This window comes from Coffea eugenioides, chromosome 2, assembly GCF_003713205.1.
Source record: "Coffea eugenioides isolate CCC68of chromosome 2, Ceug_1.0, whole genome shotgun sequence".
Taxonomy (NCBI): domain Eukaryota; kingdom Viridiplantae; phylum Streptophyta; class Magnoliopsida; order Gentianales; family Rubiaceae; genus Coffea; species Coffea eugenioides.
Genome location: NC_040036.1, coordinates 32,614,081 through 32,641,015, shown reverse-complemented (window position 1 = coordinate 32,641,015; position 26,935 = coordinate 32,614,081). Strand labels below are relative to the sequence as shown.

Sequence of the window (26,935 nt, the reverse complement as noted above, 5' to 3'; positions counted from 1 at the left end):
TTGTTTGGGATTATATATACATTCGTGAGAGATATACTCGAGCTACCATTGTCTGAGGTGGAATCACAGGTGACAAAAAAAAACAAAAAAAAAAAGGTTTAGAAACTTAATATTATCTAGTTTATATGGTTGAGGTCATTGAGATGCTCTATTGTTTGCGGGATCCTTTCACAATGTGACACGCATGTGCTTTCTGATCACCCGATGGCTGCAAGATTGTCAAACCATTTTGTTTGACATAGAATTTCTTGATTTTATAAAACCAAAATAAAACATCTTTCATTTTCATCTCCATGGGGCTAAAATCAGCTCATAGTATGATTTTTGTTCACAATGGGACAAATTTCAGAAAAATTGTCTAGTCTCAAACATGAGAGTGACATGTGCAAGCTAATTCTTTTTCATGGTTATTGACTTCAAATGAATCAAATTAATTGTTGTATTTTAACTTCGCAGTGGAATGGTCTTAAATATCTCACAGTTTTTAACTCGTATTTTTGGTTTAAATACTTTTTTGAACGTTTTCAAACCGGAACAAAAAAAATACAAAAGCCAACATCTAAAAACAAGAAAGGAAAAAAACCCTCCTAAGTTGTAATATCTCAAAATTTTATGTGGATCAACTGGTAATCTTTCTCTCAAGTCTTCTTGAATATGTATTCCGAATTAAAATAGATATTTCCTTGACATTTGCCGATGTCACAATCAATTAAGGATCTGATTGGATGGTTTATATTTTTTTTAGGTGTTTATCTAAAATTTTATTGTAACTTACTCTAATCATTTTTTAAAAAAATATTAGTGATCGTCTAAATCTGACCCACAACTGGTAACTTTCGCCACCCACACCAACCTTTGCCACTTTGACACTAATACCTTATTTAATTTATTTTTTCTTTGATTTTTTATTTTAAAAAAAAACATGTGAGTGTTTTAAAGTACTACCATTATAGATGGTTTTTTAAACAAATTTTGATTTTTTAAAGATAAGCAAAAAAAAAGTCATCCAAACAGGCCCTGTAGATTTTAGTCATTCCTAGGTGTAAATTAACTAAACCATTTGATTGGTACTCATGAATAGCTTAATCAAAAGTTCAACTCGAACTCCACGTTGATTGAGTACAAGTTGAATTTGAGTTATTTGATAAGGTAATTGAATAGTGTTCGAGTAAAAAAGGAAAAAAAAAACAAAATTCGATTTCTAGTCAAGCCTTATTAAGCTTGAAAAACGAGCTTAAAAACTCAATTGAATTTGATTAAACTCGACTGAGTTCAATTTGGATAGGGGGTGGTAATGGATCGTGTCATGTACTTATCGTATAATATCAATATCATGTTCATGTTAGAAAATCTCAATCCTAATCCAATCCATTAGACTTTTGTGTTGTGTTGTATCATAATATGTTTGTTGACAGGTTGATCCAAGCCGACCCACATAACGCATTAAATATTTTATATGATTAAAAGAATTTGATGCATTATTTTGCCAAATCTACCTACTAATCTATCCTAAAAACAGTCTACCATTTTGATTACTTATTTTAACCGATTTGATTATATAATCGATTCAATGTTGCTATTGTTAAGATAAATGATAAATTTTTTGAAATATATAGTCAACACAAAATTTACAGTTTTTTAAAAAATTCATAAAATAATAGATAATGAAGCTCTCCAAGCATAATGTAAGTTACAAATTTGGCCTTATTTGGATTGCTAATTCTTTTTTTCATTTTTTTTTCATTTTCTGTGAATATTTCTTCTACACATTTCTTAATGACCTTTTATCTTGCATATATCATATCCTAAAATATTGCTAAAGTAATTTTTCTCCAAAAACTCTTTAAAAAATAGGATACAATTAATCAACATTTTAGAAGCATGATTATATAGTTCCATATACGATAAGATATAAACTTGTGAGATTTTAAAACTTTTAATTGAAATCTTCAAGCCAACTTTGATCGTTGTTAGTTTGTATTACATACTCAAAATGGCATCTATAATGTTTAATTATTATCATAAAGTAAGCAGTTTACCAAGCTAGGGCGTCAACCTGCGAGTTAAACCAACCCAACCTACTCACATTCGTATCACTAATAGGTTAACCCAATAACGATCCACTAAAGTTCGAGTCATGTTAAAACCTGTTAATTTCAGGTCGTGTTCGAGTCGTATTATCGTGTCGTGCCAGAAATTGTCACCCTTAAATTTGGACGAGTTCGAGCTCAAATTCAAGTAAGGTGAATTAAGTTCGAGCTCAACTTTAAAGAACTTGAGCTCACTCGACCTTAACTTTAAAGAGTTTAACAAACTTAAGCTTAAGGATTGTACACTATTCGAATTCGACTTGATTGATAGCAACCCTCATCATTCCTAAAAGGAATAGTGATAAACAGTGTCATTTTGGGTTTGTGCTTGGAAAAAACACGCAAAGGAATTGTCGGTGACAAAGCTAAAAAATGCCAAAGTCGGGAAATGTGCGGCTGAATGGGAATGATACCATGACACTAATGGGTCAATCTTGCGAACTGGGCTACTTTAGCAATTGGCTTTTTCTATTCTTGTAAGGGCATGAAATCAAAATTTCTGACACGACCAAGAATGGTTGGTGGATCCATGGGTACAGACCTTACTTCTAAAGGATAATTTCATATTGCACCTTCAATTGTCCCATTTAAGCATAAAACATGTCCCATTTTAGGGACTAAAGCATAAAAGATTTTATATTTAGAAATTAAAGTGTGAAAGATTTTAGTTAAGTGGGATAGATTTCATACTTTAGGCACTGAAGTATTTCATTTCAAAGTTTAGAGACCAAAATAAAAATTCCAATATAGTTAAAAGGGTGGATAGTGAAATTAACCCTACTTTCAAGACTTTACTTAAATCAAATTCACACGGATCACAACCTTCCCATGTTGCTTTTTCCTACATATGATGATGAGCTAATCCATAAATTTGCAATGAGTCGTGGAAAACATGTTCCAAAACACAAAGAGAGTGTTTGGATTGGCATTTTTTGCCTTATTCCAAAAAATATGTCAAATTGGTGTTTGGATAACAAAGAGTAGATCAGAATAATATACATGTACATTCCATCTCGTATGTTCCAACATGTTGATTATGGTCAAAACTAAATCTAGTTGATGCATGAACTGTAGGCCCACGTGGACATATACCTGGCATACCGATTCGGAGTTAACAAGTCTTGACCGACAGGGGCCCTCCACTTCAACTGTGTTTCACTTGCTTACAGTTACAAATTTTGTACCGTTGCACCTTCCGTCTGAGTAAAGCAAAGGGAAAGCTGCTCCATCAAAGCCGTCGCCAGAGAACTTATTCGGCCGAGCAGCTCTTTCGCTGAGCAATTACTTCATCATCCAACCCATTCAACGACTACATCATAAAGGCAATTGGAAACTATCAGGAAGACTGAGTCTACAACTACCAAGCGGCCGAAGGAATTGATTCCTCTGCCATGAAGTGATAGCAAATTTCATTTCGCGTGGGAGGTTGGGACAGCGTGTCGTTCTATAAATCTGTGAAGCAAAGGTTTCGATATGCAATTACAGAAGCGCCTCCACGATTGGAGCGCGGTAGTATGTGATTCGGCTCACCTTTCATCGATCGATTGCAAGTGCAGCGCATTGGAAAGGAAAGAGGTAAGTGCTCTTATCTTCCCAGGTTTCTTGCCCTTGTAATACGCCGTTAAGCTGCCATACAGCGGTCGGTAATTTCTTTTTTAGACTTATCTAATTGGTTGGTCAAATTTCTATCATGTTTGATTTCGGTAGGTCCTTGTTAAAATTTCTCCCATTTCTTTCAAGTTGCTGCGTATTTGATGAATCGCATGAATGTTAAATTAGGGTTCCGTGACTGGCATTATTCCCAAATATGCGTTTAATTACAGTTGAAGAATCATCAATTGATGTTCACGGTTGTGTAATTTTTCTAGAGAATTACTTTCTTATCTACCCTGATGCTTCAATTTTTCAAGCCGCCGGTCTAGTTGATCTGCATTGCTGTTTAAAGTTATGCTGAGATGTCAAAACAATTTGCCTACGACAGTCATTTTTTAGACTTAGGCATAGAATACAGAATATGCTTTACAGTTAGAAATACAAAACTCATAGGTGAAGATGTTCATCAATTGGTTCAACTGTGTCAGTAATTTATGGGACTCCCTCATTCTTAACGTATTTGCATTTGGATAGCATTCTAAACTTCGTTATTGTCTGATGAAGAACTTATGGGCATCCTGCTACCCATGTTTTGTGTCAATTTTTTCCCCATAACCACCCAAGATGTGCTAATGTATGTGTGATCTATAGGAAGTTTTCATGCCCGTGAGCAATTCAAATATTCAGAGTTCAGGCGTCGGTGAGTCTTCCCCCTACCATACCACTATATTTGGCACCAATACTCTAATCCAAATGTGTAGAACCTTTCTTACTTATTGTTGGATTGTGTTACAGAATCCCCTTGCAGCCCTAGTTCTTCTGTCACTGCCCATTCCTCTTGTGGCTCTAACGATTTTCACGAGGCCCTACAAAACTACTTTGACGTAAGATATCCATTTTCTATGCCGTTTTATTTCATCTGCTATTGTGCATACAACATATTTATAAAAGACTGATGTGCTTATTGGTTTTTTCATAGATGTCTGAGAAAAAATATTGGCTGCCCTGGGAGGAGGATCTTTATGTCCGCACGTACGTGGAGTGGCAGCAGAATGGAAAATGGGAGGCAACTCGTAGCACGTTGGCTAACTTCACTGCATTGGCTAACTACTTGACCCAAGAGTGTGGGCTCGGTTGCACTGCAAGCCAATGCCAATCCAAATACTATCGCATGGTGGAGAAATGGAGGTTGTTCACTCATCTCCGGGGAGATTCAGCCAAACCTGAGACTGGGATAGGGTGGGACGCCGAGCATAAATGCTTCCAAGCTGGAGCTGATCAGTGGGCTTATTTGTACCAGGTTATTTCTGACCATTGTATGCATGTTCCATTGTATTTCTTTATCACTGAGGTTCTGCAGTAGTTACAGACTTTCGTTTACATAATTAGTCTTCTCAATTACCTTGGTTACATACATGCCAATTCCTTATGACCCAGTGAGAATGGAAGAACACATGTTATCTGTCATTAGCTCTTTTTAAAGTAGGCTTTTGAAAGCGATAGTAGGAAAAAGACTTTTTCGTTGTTACAGGCTTTTTGCTGTTGCTTTAGTTCTGATAGTATTACAGAACAGTGCGTCTCTACTAGGGTGAAACAGCTTACTATCTAATTGTTTCGTCTGAGACTAAAACAAAGTACGGGTCAATGTAATCATATTGATTATGTATACAGAATTCAAAGTTGGAAGAATTGGAGACATCTGAATTATTTTTGTTTCTTGTACTTCAATTCCTGCTCTGTCTTATACATTTTGCACTACCTGCTGGACATAGAATGCGCATCTAACTTAGCTTCTTCATACAAATAGATAAACAAGCACTATTTGGAGTTCCAACACCCAAATAGTGCTGATTTGGTGATGCAATGGGATGCGGTTATGGGTGGCAAACACGCCACTGGCAGTCGAGCTCAGTCCTCGGCACAGCCCTCCCCACAATATGTGCCTCCCCGAGTAAGGAGACGTAGGGGGGACAGTAGTGACATCAAAGGGAAAGGAGTGGCTTCAAGCTCTGTTATTGACCCTCCACATCACTTCCTTTCATCAGACGATGAAGACAGCCCTGTTCCAAGAAATCCTGGCAAACGTCCAATTTCCAGTGGTGCTTATAGCTCTGAGAAGGATGGATCTAGAGGTGCGAAGTCTCGACGGTCGGGGTCTGAAAACTACCAAGAAGCGCTTAGCAATTTCAACAGATTCTCTTGTATTGCGGCAAATGAAAAAGAGTCCAGAGAGAAATATTCCATAGCTGCTGCCAAAAAAGCTGTCGAGAGCTTGGGATTGGAGAAGCGGCTGCATATGTTCTTGTTGAAGGAGTTGTTGGATGAAGAGTTTAGAGCTCTGTTTCTTAGCTTCAGTAGGGATGAGCAGTTAACATGGATTGAAATGTTCATCATCCCGAAGATGGAGGGGAAGTGAAGTTGAGGTGTTTATTGGCTGCCCGTATTTCTTGTTTACTATTTGTTGAATGACTTTTATAAATTTTCGTGATCGGCTAGTAAGTTCTTGTTTAATGCTATGGCCATTCATGGTTGTCAAATACCAGATTTTGATTGGGTTTGCTATGACCCAAAATGCTTGGCTTAGTATTTTGATAGGTGTTGTTTATGCTCCCACGTCTGAGTAATTTGGTGTAAAATTTCTATCATTTAACTATGCAAGTTTGTTAAATATGTTGGTTTGAAAGTGGCATCAACTTGTATGAGTGTTGTTGAACCTGGATTGATTTGCATGTGCTAATTTCATCAATTTACGGGCTGTTAATTTGGGTTGTTAAGGTCAATTGAAATTCTGTCTCCATGTTTGAATGTAACAAGTATTATGTTTATATAGCTCCACAGATTTATCCACATGGATCAAAGGAGACACTTCCCTTTGCAACCATGGGTTCTGGTTCCCTTGCTGTCATGGCTGTCTTTGTATGCTGTTTTGTTTGAGCTTATGGGTTTGTCATGGCTGTTTTTGGTAAGTCTTTGCTATTTTACGAACAACAGCCTTTTATCTTGAATATTTCATTGACTCGATCCAATCATGCTCGGGATACTCTCTGTTTATTCTTTAATTACAGCCTGCATACTTTTATTAATTTAGTGGAAGTTTATGTGTAAGACAGGGGTTTATTCATTACGGTAAAAACTTCATCAGGGGCCCTCTAAAGAAATGGGAATTGGGAGCCTCACGTTCTCCACTATGTGAATAGTCTCCACTTCCTAATTATTTTGGAAGACTCAAACGTGACATTCGGTGCAGCCATTATGGAACTGAGACATTTGCAAACGTCAAACCAATGGGCATGGAAACAACAACACAAATCCTGACAAAATTGATTTTATTGCCTCCCCACGTTTCTGAGCAGATGAAGCACAGGCTCACTTGGTTCCTTATGAAAAAGCTTAGATGTTATTTTTGTTTTATTAGATAGCATATTTTTCAAAACGCTCGAGAGTTGCATACTCTCTGGTTCAAAAAAAAAATAATAATAATTGCTCTGCCTTTATGTGACATAAACATATGCTTGGATGATTACATCAATGGAACTTCTAAGGACAATAATGTGTGAAACCCGAATCTTGTGCATATAAAGAGAATAAGTCCAACGTACCCGATATGTATGATCTTTTGATATGAAAAGATGAGATATTCTGAGAGTGTTTAAAGTGTACACTGTCAAGAATAGTTCCATTCTTGCAGGTCTTTACTCTTATCAAAAGGTGAGCTTTTAAAGATCATTTTGTCATTTCACGGGGCCTTATACATCTTTAAAAAAGGGGACTTGTAAGAGAATAACTTCACGGGTGTTGGTACAGACAACTATGATCCCATGTGCATCCCAATTACCTTGGTTACATCAGTTTTTTTTCAAATTCATGTCCATTCTCGCCCTTTAAAATCAGACATCCACCAACCATCTCGTTATCACCAGCTTTCCAAAACTTGGTATATCTCTCTTCCACTAGTAAGTCCTTGTTTTTTTTTCCCTGCTTTCCCATTCGCGAAACCGTAAGCAACATTTGTCCTGTTCCTACATGGCAAACTTCATCCCAAACTTCTCAACTTCGTATGGCACTAGCTCTGAGAATGATGATGAGGCAATTCTCAATGGCGCAGCAATTTTGCTATTTGCACCTGAAGCTGAACAATATGATGGTCCTCTTATCAAAGTACCCTGCCGAACTGGAGATATGCCTGGTTGGAAGTGGGTGCAAGAGCTAATCCTTGGTCACCCGCTTCGAATATTGGAGAATTGTCGAATAACGGTTGATAATTTCATGAGACTTTGTGACATTTTGGTTCAAAATAACTACGTGCCGCAAAATCCGCACAAGCATGTGTCTATTGAGGAATCACTGGCTATGACTCTAGTCATGTTGAGCCATAGCACGCGTACTCGAGTAGTGGCGGAGAGATTTCAACACTCCACTGAAACCATTCACAGAAATGTAGCAGAAGTGTTGTTGGGACTGTGTAGATTTGCGCAAAGGATTATTCGACCAAGACAAACAAATGACGTGCATCCAAAAATACGATATAGCACCAAGTATTATCCTTGGTTTAAGGTTAATGTTGGGATACCTCCTCAAACATTTATTTTTCCGAAAAAGCTGGCTATTTTCATGCAAACATTTACATATATTGCTTTCACACTAATAGACAGAACCAAGTCATGCTTATGGTGCTTATATTTACCAAACTGCTGCTTTAGAAGTTCGTAATAGCCACTGTCTTCTTTCTTAATTGAAGGTTTCACAATCACCCTTATCTACATGTCAATGACTATTTCATTTGCTCGAACAAAATGCAGGATGCTATTGGCGCTATGGATGGCACTCATATCCCTGCTTCGGTGCCCACAAATGAGCAAATGGCCTACACTAATAGACATGGAACCCAATCTCAGAATGTTTTAGCTGTATGTGACCATGACATGCGCTTTGTGTATGTCTATGCCGGATGGGAGGGAAGCGCACACGATGCTCGGGTCTTTGAAAGTGCACTTCGAATGCACACTGACTTCCCAATTCCACCCCCAGGTTCGACAACTTGTGTTTATTTCTGGTTGGGCCAAACAAACATTTATCTACGTGTGTTTGATGTCCATACAGTACTTATAAGTGGCATCCTGCAGAAGCCTTAACTGCTCGCTAATTTATTATTGTGCATTGAATAAATTCTTAGACGTGCTTCCAGTAATAGGTGGAAAGTAAAAAAGAATGGCAAATGGACTAAAGAATACAAACCCGTCTTCTTGTAGTAGCACCTCTAGCTTTTTATACTTTTCAACCGTAGTGCCTGTTCTCATATCAAACTAAAATGGAATAACAGGTCTCAGTTTTGGTATGGCTAGTGGCAGGTTTTTTAAGTTTACAATAGAAAGAGTTTACCTTTGAGTTTCTGCACAGGGTTGCTACCAAGCGAAAGAGATTCTCAAATATGTGAAGCATCGTTGATTTTTTTAAAGAGTCGTACACGTGTCCTATCCTTGTCAGCCACGAAAATAGATATCCAAAGTATTCCACTTTCATTTCTTTCTTAAGCCTCAGCAGTCGAAATTATTGTGGACATCCCAATTATGAGAATTTCTTAGCCCTCCCTTAAAGTTTTCACCATTTTCAATATGCCAACTCAGAAGCTTAGCTAGTCAATTTCTTTGTGTTTAGGCAAGTACTACTTGGTGGATGCGGCATACAAGATGATGCCGGGATTCTTAGAACCATTTAAAGGAGGACGTGTTTCACGTGTTGGGCAAGGATGTGGCCGAGGCCAAGGACCGAAGGAGCTATTTAATACCCGTCACTCCCAACTTCGCAATGTAGTTGAGCGATCTTTTGGTGTCTTGAAACAACGATTTGCCTATTTGAAGGGACCTGTCCCATATTCCTATATGCAAACACAAATCAATGTAGTCATTGCATGTTGTGCATTGCACAATTTCTTAAGGGAAACTCAACCCTCGGATGATCACTTCCTGCAATATGAACAAGAGGACATACAAGTACAAGCCGAAGCTGGCGGTAATCCATACCCGAATATACAACCATTGGCTGTGCCCCCACATGAGATAGCAGCTTGGAAGGCAATGAGAGAAGAAATGGCTAATCAAATGCATGCTAGTTCACGCAGGCGAAGGCAGTAGACGTTGGAACTTCGCAATGGCCAACTAATAAACGCCACCCTGAATCTATGGAAAGTTGTGCAACTTAATAGGTTTAATGTGGAAGAGGATGCATATAATCCTCGGCCAAATTTAGGGAGGTGTATGTTTTGTTGTACTTAGTTCAAGCTGCCGTATTAGCTTCAAGGTGGAAATGTTGGCTAGTAAAAGATAGAGACGACATCTCCAGCTTGTGTAATGTAATTATAAGTTTGTATTGTGTGTTGAATGTTTCATTTCTCTCAAACTGCTTGCCTCCTGCTCCAAGAATTTAATGACTGCATGCATTGTTTTCTCCTCCCTATTTTGCAATATCTGCTCTTATATTCCCAGGTTTACATCATCTTATGGTCTGCGGTTTTTTCATAATAAACCTGAGATGTCAAGAGCTCCAACATCACACCCGTCAACGGATACTTCCAACCCCTTGGTGGTCTGTGTCCATAGTAGCCCCATCGCCAAATCTCAGTCCAGCGCCTACGTAGATGGAGATTTTAACACAAAGGGACGAAGAAAGAACTGCTCTTCTAATTGTATGCATCGTCTGAGTTATCAAACTGGTCCGCAGCAAAAGGGAATGGAGGTTTACACGAATGGCTTAGTTGCCTCATGTTCCTTTAGGAAGTAGTTGCTTTGAGTGCCTAACTTCTCAGTTGCATGAAACTTGGACTGCCTCCGCTTTGCCCCAGTGTTTAGAACCCTGGCATTCGTCAAGGCAAATTACGGGTCACTGAGCTGCATGAAGCTAAAGTACGTCTGCATGAGAAAGCTGGCCAATTCTTTTATCTGTCCTCATATCGACTAAAGTAATGTATCCACGTGGTCCAACCTGGCAATGAGGACGGTCTCAAGTGAAGAATTGTCACTAAAGTTGTCCAAACATTTTTTTGTTATCTGAGACATTTTTCCATTATCTAGAATATTTTATCAAATAATACTCCAAATAATAGATATCCAAACACAGTCAAAGTAAATTCTTTGCATTTCATTTTATCAAATCCACACACAAATTTTTTATTTTCTTTGAACAATTTTTTTTTGTTTTGAGTTTATTATTCACACTAAAAATCAGTTTTATATTGATTACCATTTTCCACGCATATAATTGTTAGAATTAATCTTCTGTACGCTGATAATATATACACTTTCACTATTGGATGCATGACATATAATCTGAATTTGAATTTGAAATTCAAATTTTGCATATGAGTCGTACATCCATCCGTGATAGTGTATATATACTCTAGCAATGTATATAAGATTTACTCTAATTTTTATGCACTATTTTTGCAGTTTTAATGTTTCAATCCAGAATGCTATTTAATTTATTCTAAGCCGTACAAATTTACTTGTTATTGTGATTAGGACCCCCAAACTCTGACTACTATTAAAGATGGGCAATTGTTCCTTTCTTCCATTCCTTCTTCCTCCCCAAAACCAAAGCCCAAGCCCAAGCCCAAGCCGCATACACGCGCCCCTGGAAAACAGAAAAGCATCCCTCCATTTCCCAACACCATTTCAAAATTCAAATTTCAAAATCTCAGTCGACCGTTAACTCTCCACATGCCCCTCCTTTTCCTATATGCCCAAATCTCCCCTGACTTTCCCCTTCCATTTCTCCCCTCACAGACACCATCTCTGTGTCTTCGTCTCTCTGGAAAGAAGCCCTAGCAACAACAATGGCAAACTCAAAAACAGCAAAGCTCCCTCTCCAATCAAGCAACAATGCCAACATTGTCTTGCCCACCGGAAAAACCATCGAGGAAACCTACCAGAAAAAGTCCCAGCTCGAACACATCCTCCTTCGTCCCGATACCTACATCGGATCCATCGAAAAACACTCCCAAACTCTATGGGTTTTTGAAAACGACGCCATGGTTCACCGCCAGATCTCCTATGTCCCCGGTCTTTACAAAATCTTTGACGAAATTCTCGTCAATGCGGCTGATAACAAGCAGAGAGACCCCAAGATGGACTCAGTTAAGGTTGTTATTAATGTGGAGGAGAATTTTATTAGCGTTTATAATAATGGGGATGGGGTTCCAGTCGAGGTTCATCAGGAAGAAGGGGTTTATGTACCCGAATTGATTTTTGGGCACTTGTTGACGAGTAGCAACTATGATGATACTGTGAAGAAGACTACTGGTGGGAGAAATGGGTATGGAGCTAAGCTCACGAATATCTTTTCAACCGAATTTGTTATCGAGACTGCTGATGGCAAGAGGCAGAAGAAGTATAAGCAGGTATACATTTGTTACTTCCATAATTTCTCGTATACATGGAAATGGTTTCTTTCGTCATTGTGATGTGGGTCTGATTTGTCTTGGATGCTGATGAAATTAGGGTTAAGGGTTTTCTTGATTAGTGTTTTGATTCCCTAGGTATAATTTTATTTATGGTTCTTTTACCTTGCGTATGGGAATTTTTCTGCGTCCCGGATATTTTATGGATTTTGTTGTTTTTAATTTCGTTTTTAGGATTTTCTGATTGATTATTACTTTATAGCCGAAACTTGATTTTTTTTGGAGGTATCATATGAAAATGCCAACAATTAATAGACTGGTTTTTTCGGATGACGATAAAATGACATTTTCTTGATTGGATTTGATTTTGGGGTCTTTTTGTATTAATGATGATAAATTTTCCTACGTTCATAATATTTAAGTGTTTCTTTCTTTTGATCCTTTGTTTGGATTATCTTTCTCTCTGAAGGTTACTTGATATTGTTGGGTGTTACTTAGTGATTAAGTTCTCTCTCTGTTGTTTTTTAAATCAAGTTGATGTTGACATTTTTTTTCCTTGATGCTAACCTATCCATTTCGTCTCTCTTCCAATATTTTGAGGTTTTGCGTATGTATGAGTGTAGATAATTTTTGCATTTCCGTTTCTTGTGTTGGATGTCCTAAATTATATAGAGTATTTTCCCCATCCAATTGAGGGAATCCTGTGTCGTATGCTCCTTAAATCTTCATCGTTAGCTCTGAGGGGTTTTTTTTTGGAATTTCGATTTAAGGACTGTGGATGTTGGTCGTGCTTTGTTTGCAAATAGTAGCAGGTGTAATATCATTAGCATGTTCACTTTAGTTGCCAGATGGTTTGAGCTTAAGTTTTCTTCGGATTTCCCGGACCTGGTTGATTGGAATGCACATGGGCTTTTAACAAGTTGTAACATTGATGTGTTGGATATGCACGCATAGTTAGTCAGAGTGTTTTTCTAACAGTTTATGAGTCCACACTTCCTATATTCCAGCTATTTTCTTGTTTGTTCTTGATATTGAATTCGTGAAAGAATTCTTCTCTTTTGTATTTCATTTGCAACTGGAATTTAATTAGACTGTGATATAATATCAATATAATGTCCTGGGACGTATATCTGGGTCAAGAGGCTCCTTGTTTACCAGGCAAGGTACTGGTTTTTGTTTGCTTACCTAGCGTTTAGCTTAATTTAGGTTATGCCCTTTTTTCTATATTGAAATATTCTTTTGATTAACTTTTCTGCTTTTCATTTTTTTTCCTCATTGTGAAAAGTAAATGTAGATTGAAGCTCCACAAGTTTTAGCTTTCACTAAGTGTTTCTTGTGTGAACTGATGAGTATTATATCTTGTTTGTATCAAGGTTTTCTCTAATAACATGGGGAATAAATCTCAACCCATTATATCTAAGTGCAAAGAGAGCGAGAACTGGACCAAGGTTACTTTTAAGCCTGACTTGGCAAAGTTTAACATGACCCATTTAGAGGATGACGTTCTTGCTTTGATGAAAAAGAGAGTGGTTGATCTGGCAGGATGCCTAGGAAAGACAGTGAAGGTTGAATTAAATGGTCAGCGAGTTCCTGTCAAATCATTCTCTGACTATTGCGATCTCTATCTACAATCTGCTGCAAAGACCAGACCAGATCCACTCCCAAGGTTCTTATTTTTCTTCAAAAGTAGATTTTTGTCTTAATATCAATATCAGTTTTTGCAATGACTGGTTAAACAAATATTACAGGATTGTGGAGAAAGTTAATGAGCGGTGGGAGGTATGTGCAAGTCTAAGTGAAGGGCAGTTTCAACAGGTATAGGAAGATGATTGATTCAGTACATGTCGCATAAGTTTCGTGCCAAATTTGCTGTCCAACTTACTATTCTGAAGCTTTTTTCAGGTCAGCTTTGTCAATGGAATTGCAACTATCAAAGGTGGGACTCATGTTGATTATGTTACCAACCAGATAACGAACCATATAATTGGTATTGTAAACAAGAAGAACAAGAATGCCAATCTCAAGGCTCATTCTGTCAAAAATCATTTATGGGTATTCGTCAATGCTCTTATTGACAACCCTGCTTTTGATTCTCAAACAAAGGAAACACTGACACTGCGACAAAGCAGTTTTGGTTCTAAATGTGAACTTTCGCAAGAGTTCCTCAAGAAAGGTGAGTATTTGGTCCTTATTAAGTTTGTGTTGTTATTGAAATTACTTAGCTCTTACAAGTGTACTTAGTCATGTTCACTGATTAATTCGTTGGCAGTGGCCAAGTCTGGAGTGGTAGAGAACCTCCTTTCTTGGGCAGACTTCAAGCAAAGCAAAGACCTTAAGAAAACTGATGGAGCAAAAAGACAGAGGATTACTGGGATAACTAAGCTGGAAGATGCTAATGATGCTGGTGGGAAGAATTCTGATAGATGCACCTTGATTTTGACAGAAGGGGATTCAGCAAAGGCTCTTGCTGTAAGTTACTATGTTCTTGACTCTCACCATGTTTGAGTTGGTTTATTTTATCCAGAGAATATAAAAAAGGACATTGTATGCTGTGCAGATGGCCGGAATTTCAGTTGTTGGGAGAAACTTCTATGGTGTTTTTCCATTGAGAGGTAAACTGCTGAATGTAAGGGAAGCCAGCCACAAGCAAATCATGGATAATGCTGAAATTCAGTATATCAAGCAAATTCTTGGTCTCCAGCATGGAAAAGTGTATGATAGTGTTAAGTCTCTGAGATATGGCCACCTGATGATTATGACAGATCAGGTCTCTTCTCTCTCTTGTTGTTTCTCAAACTTCCAGTTTTGCTTTTGATGATGAGTGAAGGATCAACATTTTTAGATCTGTCCTTGAGCAGGATCATGACGGTTCACACATCAAGGGACTGCTGATTAATTTCATTCACTCATTTTGGCCGTCATTGCTGAAAATTCCGTCTTTCTTAGTGGAGTTCATCACGCCTATAGTGAAGGTTCATGCTGTTTGATTGTGCAGTAGTTTATATCCATATCCATGAGAATATTGAAAGACAGTCCATAACATGTTGAAGTTTGAACTTCCTGTACTGCAGGCTACTCATAAGAATGGGAGGGCATTGTCATTTTATACAATGCCTGAATATGAATCATGGAAGGAAAGTTTGAGCGGCAATGCAACTGGTTGGTCCATAAAGTATTATAAGGTTTGTGTGATCAAGATGAGCTGTATAGATTTAGGTCCTATAAATGCATAGTTGCCATAATATTCGTCCCATATCATGGCAGGGGTTGGGGACAAGCACATCCAAAGAAGGAAAAGAGTACTTCAAAGATCTCGGGAAGCACAAGAAAGACTTCATCTGGGTGGATGATAATGATGGGGAAGCAATAGAACTTGCCTTCAGTAAGAAGAAGATTGAAGCAAGGAAGAATTGGCTTCGGCAGTATGAGGTTTGCATTGGAGATGTTTTATTAAGTTTCACAACTGTGATCACAAGGTAAGAACATTGTTACTTGTAACTGCATGATGCCAAACTTTTTCTTCCTTGCAGCCTGGCACTTACCTGGATCAGAAAGAAAAGCTAATCAAGTACAGTGACTTCGTTAACAAGGAGCTCATATTGTTTTCCATGGCGGATCTTCAGAGGTCAATTCCATCAATGGTTGATGGCCTGAAGCCAGGCCAACGAAAGATTCTTTTCTGTTCTTTCAAGAGGAACTTTGTCAAGGAATTAAAAATAGCCCAGTTCTCCGGTTACGTGTCTGAACACTCAGCTTACCATCATGGTGAGCAGAGTCTGGCAAGTTCCATCATCGGTATGGCTCAGGATTTTGTGGGCAGCAACAACATTAATCTTCTTCAACCAAATGGCCAATTTGGTACACGTAATCAGGTAATACAACAGGAATAATCTTTCTTCATAAAAGATTTAACTGTCTCATCAAAGTGGACTCCATCTGATACAATGGTATACCCACTCGCAGGGTGGGAAAGATCATGCAAGTGCTAGGTATATATATACTAGACTTTCACCTATCACACGATCCCTGTTCCCAAAAGATGATGATGTCCTCCTAGATTATCTGAATGAAGATGGTCAATCCATTGAACCTACTTGGTAAGTATGATTCTTTGTGCTACAGATGCTATTTTTGTTGTAAAGATATGGCTAGCTAACTATGAATAGTTTATTCCTTTTTGCTACAGGTACATGCCCATTATCCCAATGGTTCTGGTTAATGGAAGTGAAGGAATTGGTACAGGATGGAGTTCCTATATTCCAAATTACAATCCGAGGGACATTATTGCTAACATTAGGCGTTTGCTGAATAATGAGCCAATGGAACCCATGGAGCCTTGGTATAGAGGATTTAGAGGAACCATTGAGAAAACAGCAACCAAGGAAGCTGGAGCTAGCTATACTGTCAGTGGAGTTGTAGAGGAAGTCGATGAAACAACAATTCGTGTCACTGAGCTGCCAATTAGGAAGTGGACTCAGGATTACAAGGAGTTCCTTGAATCGATTATGATGGGCAATGAAAAAGTCAAGGATCCATTCATCAAGGTTTGTTTTAATTTTTTCTTTAACTGATTGGGTGAATGTTGAATGTGAATTGTACTTATCAGTGGAATTCCTTTTACAGGAATTCAGGGACCATACAGATGATACTACAGTATATCTGGAAATAATCATGTCCGAGGAGAATTTACTCATGGCCAAGCATGAGGGTTTGTTGAAGAAATTCAAGCTAACCACAACAATTAGCACAAGCAACATGCACCTCTTTGACTCACAGGGCATTATCAAGAAATTTGATAACCCAGAACAAAGTATGTAATTTGCAACCAACAAAATACTAATTCCTGCCCTATACTACCTATACCAAACAGAAGATGTTGATGTAACATGTTCTGTTGCCCTAATTCTCACTCAAGAAAATTTTGCTTTGCAGTTTTAGGGGAGTTCTTCCATTTAAGGCTTGAGTTTTATGAGAAAAGAAAGGTAAGTTTGGCGCATTTGATTAACCAAATGCATCCGTGCACAAGGTCTGGTTGACTGTTTTTTGCTAGTTTGTGACAGTAATTTTATAATTGTATGCAGAAAGTTCTGTTGGACAATCTTCAACTAGAGCATTTGAAACTTGATAACAAGGTCAGGTTTATCCTAGCAGTTGTAGAAGGCAGTATTATAGTGAGCAACAGAAAAAGAGCCGATCTTTTCCTTGAACTGAAAGAAAAAGGTTTCACCCCCTTTCCCAAAAAGAAGAGTGTGGAAGCAGCTGTTGCTGGGTCAATCGAGGATGCTGAAGAAACTGAAGAGAGTTCTGAAGTGGCTACCAGCAAAGGAGTTCGGGCAAGTGATTACGAGTACTTGTTATCAATGGCAATTGGATCCTTGACTCTTGAGAAGGTCCAGGAGCTCTGTGCTGATAGAGACAAGCTCAAGGGGGAGGTTGATGATTTGAGAAAGGCTACTCCAAAATCTCTGTGGACGAAGGACCTTGATGCTCTTGAGAGCCAACTTGATGTATGATAGAATAGCCTGTCACCTCTTCCAGCTGTTGCTTCTATTTCCCTGTTCTCTTTTCTCATTTTGTGTCACTGGATTCAGGAACAAGATATAAGTGATGCCCAGGCAGAGGCAGCAAGAAAAGAGATGAGGAGGAAGGCAATGAAAGATGATGGTCCTAAGCCTACCCGTCAAGCTCCAAAAAATCCACGGAAGTATAATAGAAAGGCTAGCAACACAGAGCCTACAACTGAACCAATGGAAATTTCATCTAGTTCAGCTTTGGAAACAAGTGAGTTTTCATGTTTAGTGGTAGTTGTTAGCTTTGCATTCAGTTAGTAACATGCATCTCAAGCTGAGAGTTTCTGATTTTTCCCAGATAATGTAGTTGAGGTAGCCAAGCCAAAAGGCAAAGCTGGTCCAAAGAAAGCTCCTGCTAGAAAGGTGTGAATGTTATAAAAGACATGTTTCTTAGTTTCTGACATTAGTTGATATTTTACTTACATTTTCCATGACTCATGGCAGGGAAAAACTTCTTCTGTATTGAGGGATGAAGATGATGAAGATGATGATGAAGTGCTTGCACTAAAAGATAGACTAGCAGCCTATAACCTTGGGTCTTCTTCCCCTGATCAGTCCGAGAGTAAGTTCATGTATACTGTTTCGCTTGTTTCATAAATTTGCTCCTGCAGAATATTTTGACCCTGTCATGTTCATTGTTCCATGGTCATTTTTGCTCCCATAAAAATGTAATAGTTTCGAAGCCTAAGTGACGTTAGTTATTTGCTGTTGACATCTTATATTGGATGGGTACGTTCTGTCTACAGCCATGGAAACTGAAATTCCAAAAAGAGAACCCAGCAAAAGAGCTACTACAAAGAAGCCTTTGGTAAGTGTCACAGAGATTTCTGATGGTGATGATGATCAGATTGAAATCAGTGATGATGAAGACTTTGAACTGGAGGTAGAGGCAGCTCCAAAAGAGAAAGGAAGGAAAAAAACAGCCAATTCTAAAGCAGCTAAGCCTGCTGCAGCACCAAAGAAAAGAGGTCAGGCCAATAAAACTTCTCAACTTGTTGGGCAGAAGCTGATTACAGAAGTTCTAAAGCCTGCTGATGTTTCTAAGATTTCACCTGAGAAAAAAGTCAGGAGAATGAGGCCATCACCATTCAACAAGAAGAGTGGCTCTGTGCTGGAAAGGCTTAGCCAGCAGGAGAATGACAAGATATCACCTGAAAGTGAGGGACAGGAGAGCCCTGCTTCTAATGCTTCTGGGAGCACAGAAGAATCAGCTCAAGTTGTGGTTCCAAGAGCCAGACCACAGAGGGGCGGTAATCGTGGTAAAGCAAAATATGTCTTGAGTGATTCTGAAAATGATGACGTTCCAGATGACTCTGACTTTGACGAAGGTGATGATTGAGATTAGATTAGTTCCATTAACTTTCATTTTCACTTTACTGCAAAAGAACAAGAGCAAGCAAGCAGGCAATACTTCTTGTATTCTATGTATCGTCTTGGTACGTGGGCATGCTTCATCTTCACCTCTAATAGAAACTTATATTCTATTCTTATTTTACCAGTTTTTGGTAGCTTTAGATGGTTCTTTCATATTGTCTTTTACTCACCTCGTCCCAAGAACCCCCGAAATGAAAAAGAAACAAATCAATTTTTTTTTCCATGTGGTTTTCTTCTTACATCACGATTCTGCACCAAAGGTTCATTATATATACACACAGATCAGATAGGTATACTCCCAATCTACCAGCATAAAATAATTTGCACCACATATGCATTGAAGCTGAGCATTCTGAAAAAAGGATACAAACATTTAACGACACCTTGATTAGTCTCGTGGCTCTTTGATTCATTAAACCCTGAACTAAGAGATGATAAGATACCATTCTTAACCAATGATTTTAAGGAAACTTATAAATTATTTTGACAAAAATATTGGATATGTCTTGGCCATCTCAGTGTTTTTAATCGCATAGACCCCCAAAAAACGCATAATCAACTGTTATCCAACGTTTGCTCATGCAAAGAATTGATGTTGATTAAAACTCAGATGGTTTCTGCTGGCAAAAGAATGATTTTCCGCACACAAAAAGCAACTGAACTATGATCATAGTCACACCTGTTTGTAAACAAAGAAGTGAAGACTTATTTCAGGAGGCCAACAAATCTTAATAAGATTATAGTTCATGAATTATACATCATTTGCAGGAAGATCCAATGTTCTTCATTCTTTTATACGAATGAGTATCAATAAGAGATCCCGTCAGTTCTAATCAATTTGATATCGAATTGACTTGACTTTGAAGAATATGGAATGCTTTCTTTCAACTTCTTTGAGATCGAGAGACAACAATGTTGAATGCCATAGAATATCATATCACTTCATATCTAATTTCTTCAATTGGACACCGATTGTAACCGAGAATGTTCGTACTAACCGATTGTAACCGAGAATGTTCGTACTAGCATGGCCAGATGGGCAATCTCTATACAGATTCTGGTTAGCAGTAGCTACTAGCTACAGCAGAAAATACACTACAGTACACCTATCAAACGGCAAAAGAAGTGAGAGTAGTAGACCACTAGACCTATAACAATGGCATCAATACCAGTATCTAATCCTGGTGTTGATGAGATTTAGTGGGATGGGAAGCACATTACTGATGAATTACAAGGTGAGGTTCCGTCTTGTAGCTTCCATCTTCAAGAGCAGATCTTTAATATCTGAATCCATCCTCATCTTCATGTGAAAGTAATCCTGCAAAGATCTTTCAAGAGCCTGAAGCTCTTCCAGTTTCTGTTTGCGCATCTCTTCAGCATCAGCCAGGCGTAATTTCGCGATTCGGCTCCTGTATTCTTCTTCAATCCTCTCATTCTTTGAGACAGCAATGCGCTTCAATGCTTCAGCTTCTTTTCTTGCATCATCAGCACGTACTTGAAACATTTTTGCCTCTGCTTGTTTGATTCTCACGATGCTCTCCAGCTCATCAAAAACATGGTCCTTTGGAGTACTTGCTTGCAAATCATATTTCAGCATATCTTTATCATATCTATTACCTTCCAACCTTGGAAAAAAACCCGTCTGCTTATCTGACTGAGACGCCTCTAAGCTAACAGAATTTAACCATTGAGCTTCTTTGCTGGGCCCAGCAATACCGTTAGTCTTTTCATCAATCGTCAGTGTCATTTCCTTTCTGGATATAACAGGGGCTTTAGAATGCTTCAAGGAATCAGCATCTGCAATCGTGTCAGAGGATGCACAAGTTAGAAAACTCCAGCTCCAAAATGATAAAGGCATTCACATAAAATCGAATTAACAGGCATGCCAAAATCCCTGACCAATGCAAGTTCCAAAACGAACTGTAGCAAGCAGTGACAAGTGTGAACACCTGGGATGGCTGTTTAATCACCTATACACCACATGAAGCCTAAGCCACCCAAATAGCCTAAGCCACCCAAATACCCGGTGCTGGCATCTTAATGCATATTAGTAGTACATAAGCCAGAGTGTCACAAATCATTCAACCAATATACATGCACATTCAGACTCTGGAATAGTAAGGCAAATACAAAGGAATTCTACAAGTATGAACGGAAATCAAATGACATCAGCAAACTAAGCTTTCTGACTACATTTTATGCAGACCTTCCTGAGTTGAGTAAGAGCATTTAATTCGACTGGTTTCTGTCTTACTAATTCTATAGCTGAAGTAAATAAGCAGAAAGAAGGCTCTGCAGTATCCTATAGGACTTTACGTTTATTCAAATGTTTAGAAATAAAGTGCTTTGGGCTTATGTTTTCAACACAATGTAATTCACATTGGTTATTTAAATATCTTTAAGAAAAACAAAGCACTTTATTTATTCATCATACGAACTTGGGAGCCATAAACCATTATTTCATTGAAAAGATGATAACAATAGCTAACTATAAGGTTGTTCAAATAGTAATGCTTAGCTGAAGGAACATAGAAGACTCAATCTGAGCTTATTAACTCTGGAGAGGACACACAGATTTTGAGATTTGAGATAGCAGAGGAGCATGTAGTTTACCCAAGACAAGTACAGCATATTTAGTAAAGAAAGAACAAGTAATTTTCTGTTTCTTGCAAATATAACCACAAAACAATTTATAGACCTAATGTGGATTAAAATGGTCAAAAGCAAAGGAAAAAGCTAATCTTTTCATTCACAAACTGCTCTAGAAAGATAGTTGAATTTTCACAAATAAAATTTTTTTTCAAGGCTTATTGCGAGCCAAACATCAAAGTATAAAATAATAAGTGAACTGCTTCAGACCATATTTCAACATAAAGTGCAGAAAATTTCGCATTGTGTTTCCCAAAGCCCTTAGACATATGCTTTGCATGGTGCATTGTATTTTGAAACCATAAAATAATGTCCATAACACTCGTATGTAAACAAACTTTCACATGTAAAGACCTGAAGAGGTTCTTTTTAATCAATCTTAGAGAGAGGATGCAAATAATGATTACATAGTGTAATGGGGGTTCTGCATATTTGTATAAGATAATTCAGTTTCATGTAGAAAGTGCTTTTTAGAGTGCAACATAACTAAAAATTGGTGACGCATCAAGGATTCTGCTTCTCCTAACTTGTCCCCTATAGACATGAAGGTAAAAAATAAATGAATAATAAAGTACAATAAAATCAAGTATACATGACAGAATTGAGTTTCTTGTGAAAATGTAAGGTTAAGACAATTGAAAATACAGTAGCTGATATCGAGCTCTTACCATTTAGAAAACCCATAATCTGTTTTTGAACTTCCTGAAGATTAACTTTATTTTCCAAATTAGAAAGCATCTGCAAGGCAATCTTATGCAATCGTTGCCCTCTCAAATCCTCACTTGCGCAGAAGATCCTCCGAACATGTTCAATTTCCCTCGAAAGAGTTTCTGCAGTCCATTGCTTTGCAAAGTTTTGAAATACCTCCTTCACAAAGCCAAACATCTCAGAAGGATGATCACAGGCAACACAATGGAACTGCATCTCTGTTGTACCCTCAGGTCCAGTGGCACTATGCCCATTTCTAATGTAAGACTCCCGCAACCCACAATCTGCGTGGCACCAGTGTAGACATACATCACACCCCACCCAGCTGCAAGTATTAGAAGCCATGTCAAACTTTGAACACACAAGGCACATGCACTCCCGACAAAAACCATTCTTCTTAGCACAGATTTTGCAATCACATTCATCAACGGGCAAAGGACTCAAGCATGTTGGATTCCTACACCTCATGTTCAGAAATATCTCCGCCAAATCAGAAGCTGATACATCACAATTATATTGAACATATTCCTGTAAACCAGTCTTCACAGCCACCAAAATCTCCAAGTGTGTTCGATGGGACTTCAGTAGCATCTCCAAGGTAATGTCAGACCTGCTCTTTAGTGCTTTCTGGATGGCACTTAGCTGCCACTGCCTGCCAGGATTCCTGATTATATCACCAACGGACTCCTTCAGAAAAGCCATTTGTTGTGCAGATATTTCATTGAACCTCTGAGCCACAACATTTAGTGGCTCTGAAACTATCATGGTTATTATGGACTCAACAAAGTCAGCTCCAACACTCCATAGCTGCTCTCTTCCTTCTGGGTTACTGATCTTGCTTAAAATACCACCATTCTTCTCTCTGAGTGCTTGTTTCTTATCCTTAAGATATGCAGACCCAGTTTCATGGGAACCAAGGCTCTGTGAAGGAGATCTATTATCATTAGGATGCTGGGAGGGTACTCCAGGATACTGTTTGTTGAAACTTAATTGCCGTTCCAGTCCACCTGGTGCTCTAAAATTTCCCTCAACTGATCTAGTTCGCTGCGCCAAAGCTTGAGCAATTGAATTTCCTTGAGAAGTTTCATACTGCTGATGCAAGCCATTTCCCTCTGCTAACAGTTTTTGAACAAGTGGTGGAAGGGCTTTGCTCTTTGGCTCGTCTGCGGCGAGAGCTTGCCAGTCCACTCCCTGAAATAAGGGTCGACTTTTAACGGACTGCTCTTGATCTAATGTATTGTGAGTTAGGGAACAGCTAGGGTTGTGGGTGAAGTGTTGGGAACCTGAGAACGACATTGATCCATTAAACCCATCAGAATCAGTGCGAAAAGAGCTATGAAATGATTGGACGCTCCTTCCATGACTGGGAGAGCCAGGCGCCTGTGTTGTATTTTGAAAGCCAATAGGCAAAAGCACATTCGGTAGGCTAAGGGAGAGGTCAAGAGTAAGCTTCTCGTCCTTGGGCTTGTCATTACTCCACTTTACTTCTTTCTCAGGTCTTTTAACGGGATCAGCAGTGAATAGATCCAAGCTTCTTTTACTTGGTCCTTCTGCATAAGTATCTCTGTAAGTCATGGGGCCACTTGATTCAGTTGCATTCCCAAACTCATCTACTGTCGAAGGAGTGCAATTAGAAGCTGAGAGAGCGACAGTTTTTCCCTTATCCTTGTGGTTCTCGTTTATTTCCTCCACTACATGTGAAGAAACTGCCAAACAAGCACCAGTATCCTCTGAAAGCCCTGTATGTTTTTCTGGAAGATCACTTCCACCTGTTTCACCTTCAAGATCTATTCCCTTGGCTTCCCTTTCTTCTTCTTTCACAGTTTGTGATTCACCAACTTCTTCATTATAAACAACAACTGTGTGTGAAAATTTATCTTCCTTGGTGCCCGCATTATCTGCAAGGCCTTTATATCTGTCACAATAGTTATTTGTCAACCGGCCTAGATTTTCACAATCAGGCAACCCATTACCTTCCTTTGTGGAATCACTAACATGTTCCAACACTCTACCTTCTACTTGCTCATCCTGGACAGACATTTTACTGGACACCACATTTTCTGCAGATGTTGAAGTTGCCCTGTCGTTCAAGTGTTTATCTTCCACATGGTTCTGACACTCAAACTCCTTCTGAGAAGATTGCAATCCATCAGAAGCTTGATCTTCAGCAATCGGCTCGGATACAGGTACCGGTCGAGGATCAGGTTCAAGCTCCCCTTCCTCCCTTTCGCTGTTGTTTCCACTGCTTTCCACAGGCAAATCTTCACTTTTTCTAATTTCCATACTCTTAGTCTGCTCACTCCCAGAGTCCTTTGACCAAGGTGGTGACTTTGCATCCTTCAATCTCTGAGGAGACCTCACCTTCCCAACCTCATCCGAGTCCACTCTAGCGACTCTGACAGAATCAGCGCCACCCCTGGTCCCGTCATCAACATCTTTAGCTCCACCAAACCTGCGCCATGATGAAACACTTCCTTCGCGCCGAGACCTATCACGCTCTGATCTAAACCCCTTTGGAACTTCTCTTCTCAACGCTGAAAAGCTTTCAGACCGATGAACCCTCTCAGCACCATATCCACCCCTTGGAGAAGAGCTCAAAACCCCTCTCTCAGAGTTGTTATTTTCTCTGTATCTATCATAGCTCTTCCTCCTATCATAACTATCAACATCATAATCAGATCGCTTTCTAACTGGTCTCAAATTATCACGATCATCTTCTACCCTATCATACCTAGAAGACGAAGAAGATATACCCTTTCTTGCACTATCTGACTTGTAATAAGAGCTCCTGTGCATCAAGGACCTATGTGATGAACCAGAATCCTCATCCCTCCTTCCCCAGTCCTTGCACGCTGCCTTGTCACCAAAAGAGTCAAGGTCATCACTTGACCTCAATCTCTTCATGGTTACTTCTACTATCACAACAAATCTCCTAAGCTTTCCCCAAATTTACGAAAAAAGCCGTTGCGTTATCAGTGAAAACAACACTATCAGCCGCCGATCTCAATAACCCCGCATCAAAATCCATGCAAATCCACCCACAAAGCAAATTCTAAAGCATCAAATTTATGAAGAACTTAGGGATTTCAATTTCAGAAAACCCTCAGTGATTTAAGCAAAAACCCTTTCTTGTCTAAGCTCAAAATCAAAAAGCCCTAATTCCAAGCTGATACTAAAAACTTCATCATCATCATCAAAAAAGGATCTCAACAAGCCAAAAAAACGACACAAGAAAGCGTATTAACAGCTACAAAATAGCATTTCAAGCCAAAACTGAGCTCAGAAAACCCAGCTTCAGCTTTTGCATTAAGCCCAGTACCCAAACTGAGTACCAAGATTCAATCTTTCCAACCTAAAAAACACAGATTCGTAAACCCTTTTGGAAATTACCAGGTGGGTTGCCGTCAGATTAGCACCCCCTTGCTGGCCGGCGAAGATGAGATCTTCCGGTCATTCCCAAGATTCAGACAAATATATTCGATAAAATACAAGCATAAAAAACTGATGAATTTGACGAAATCTGTCAGTCCAGGGATCAAATGTTTTTTTAGGAGTAGGAAAGAACGAGAGGTATTAATGTAATTAATATTCAGTCAACGAAGTTCTAACAACTGCTCGAAGAGAGAGAGAGAAAGAGGGAGACCTGAATACGCAAAGTGCGTAGAGCGCATAGGTCAAGGAGAGGGGCCTCGGGAAGCTTCAAAGGCATTGGGTGGTGTAGTATACGCCGAGGCGCATTTTAGCTGGAGGTCTTTAGTCAACTGTGGTTTGAAAGTTAAAAGTAGACTTGCCGCTGCCTTTCCACGTCATAATCTGCTGTACTTTGGTCTTTGGAGACTAATCAGTGCACTAATATGTCTCTTTATCAATGCAAAGCAGCAAAGGTCAAGGACTAGGAGGGATCTAGGAAAATTTTTTGTCACCAAGGGCTCCACAGTTTTCTTTAGGATATTTAGAGATTTTTCTCCTGAGATTTGAGGCAAATAATATATATTTTGAGAAATCTCACAGTTACCTTATAACTTTTTGTAATTTTATCAACTTGTTTCAAAAATATATAATTTGAAAATTCATCTTGGGAGAGGTAAAACGTTTCTATTCCAAAATTGCACTTTTCTTGTGGAGCTTTAGTTTTCATAAAAAATCGTTAAATCCTAAAGAATTACAATTTATTAATCAGGTTGAAGTTGCTTTTACAATTTTTTAAGTCAATATTTTTATAATACATAATAAAATATTGTTGTAATTAGAAAAGAAATAACATTTTGTGCCTTGAGAATACCTCAAATAAGTTTCTAAATATATTGTTAATAAATTATCTTTCTCTTGTTTTCAAGCCATCGATTTAGACAAAAGGTTAGAACATTAAAAAATTCTAAACAATTTATAAAATTTTAAATTCATCCAAAAAATACTTTGAAGTTACTTTTACATTTTTTAAAGCACCTCAAATGAGTTTGCAAATATAAGTTTAGACATTATGTTTGTTTCTGATATTCAAATCATTTGGTCTGTACAAAAAAAAAAAATCTTAGAAAAGTTCAAAATTCTTAAATTTA

At 38.5% G+C, this 26,935-nt stretch overlaps 3 protein-coding genes across 3 annotated transcripts; 2 read left to right on the top strand and 1 right to left on the bottom strand.

The window, feature by feature from the left end:
• Positions 1 to 7,706: 7,706 nt before the first annotated feature.
• Positions 7,707 to 9,814, top strand: LOC113759514. Its single transcript, XM_027302090.1, has 4 exons — positions 7,707 to 8,237; positions 8,332 to 8,385; positions 8,483 to 8,711; positions 9,339 to 9,814. The coding sequence occupies exons 1-4, from the start codon at positions 7,707 to 7,709 to the stop codon at positions 9,812 to 9,814; spliced, it is 1,290 nt and encodes a 429-aa protein (XP_027157891.1).
• A 1,641-nt stretch (positions 9,815 to 11,455) lies between these two features.
• On the top strand, positions 11,456 to 19,135 carry LOC113763752 (DNA topoisomerase 2). Its single transcript, XM_027307668.1, has 19 exons — positions 11,456 to 12,075; positions 13,449 to 13,741; positions 13,824 to 13,890; positions 13,978 to 14,248; positions 14,345 to 14,544; positions 14,633 to 14,842; positions 14,934 to 15,047; positions 15,147 to 15,257; positions 15,340 to 15,504; positions 15,606 to 15,947; positions 16,039 to 16,172; positions 16,262 to 16,619; positions 16,699 to 16,885; positions 17,008 to 17,057; positions 17,157 to 17,582; positions 17,667 to 17,856; positions 17,944 to 18,008; positions 18,090 to 18,207; positions 18,392 to 19,135. Exons 1-19 carry the CDS (start codon positions 11,512 to 11,514, stop codon positions 18,982 to 18,984), a joined length of 4,458 nt encoding a protein of 1,485 aa, XP_027163469.1. The 5' UTR covers positions 11,456 to 11,511; the 3' UTR covers positions 18,985 to 19,135.
• Positions 19,136 to 19,924: 789 nt separating this feature from the next.
• LOC113761062 (protein OBERON 4) lies at positions 19,925 to 26,003 on the bottom strand. Its single transcript, XM_027303879.1, has 2 exons — positions 22,337 to 26,003; positions 19,925 to 20,816 (listed from the first exon to the last, which is right to left on the bottom strand). Exons 1-2 carry the CDS (start codon positions 25,278 to 25,280, stop codon positions 20,248 to 20,250), a joined length of 3,513 nt encoding a protein of 1,170 aa, XP_027159680.1. The 5' UTR covers positions 25,281 to 26,003; the 3' UTR covers positions 19,925 to 20,247.
• Between the last annotated feature and the right edge of the window lie 932 nt (positions 26,004 to 26,935).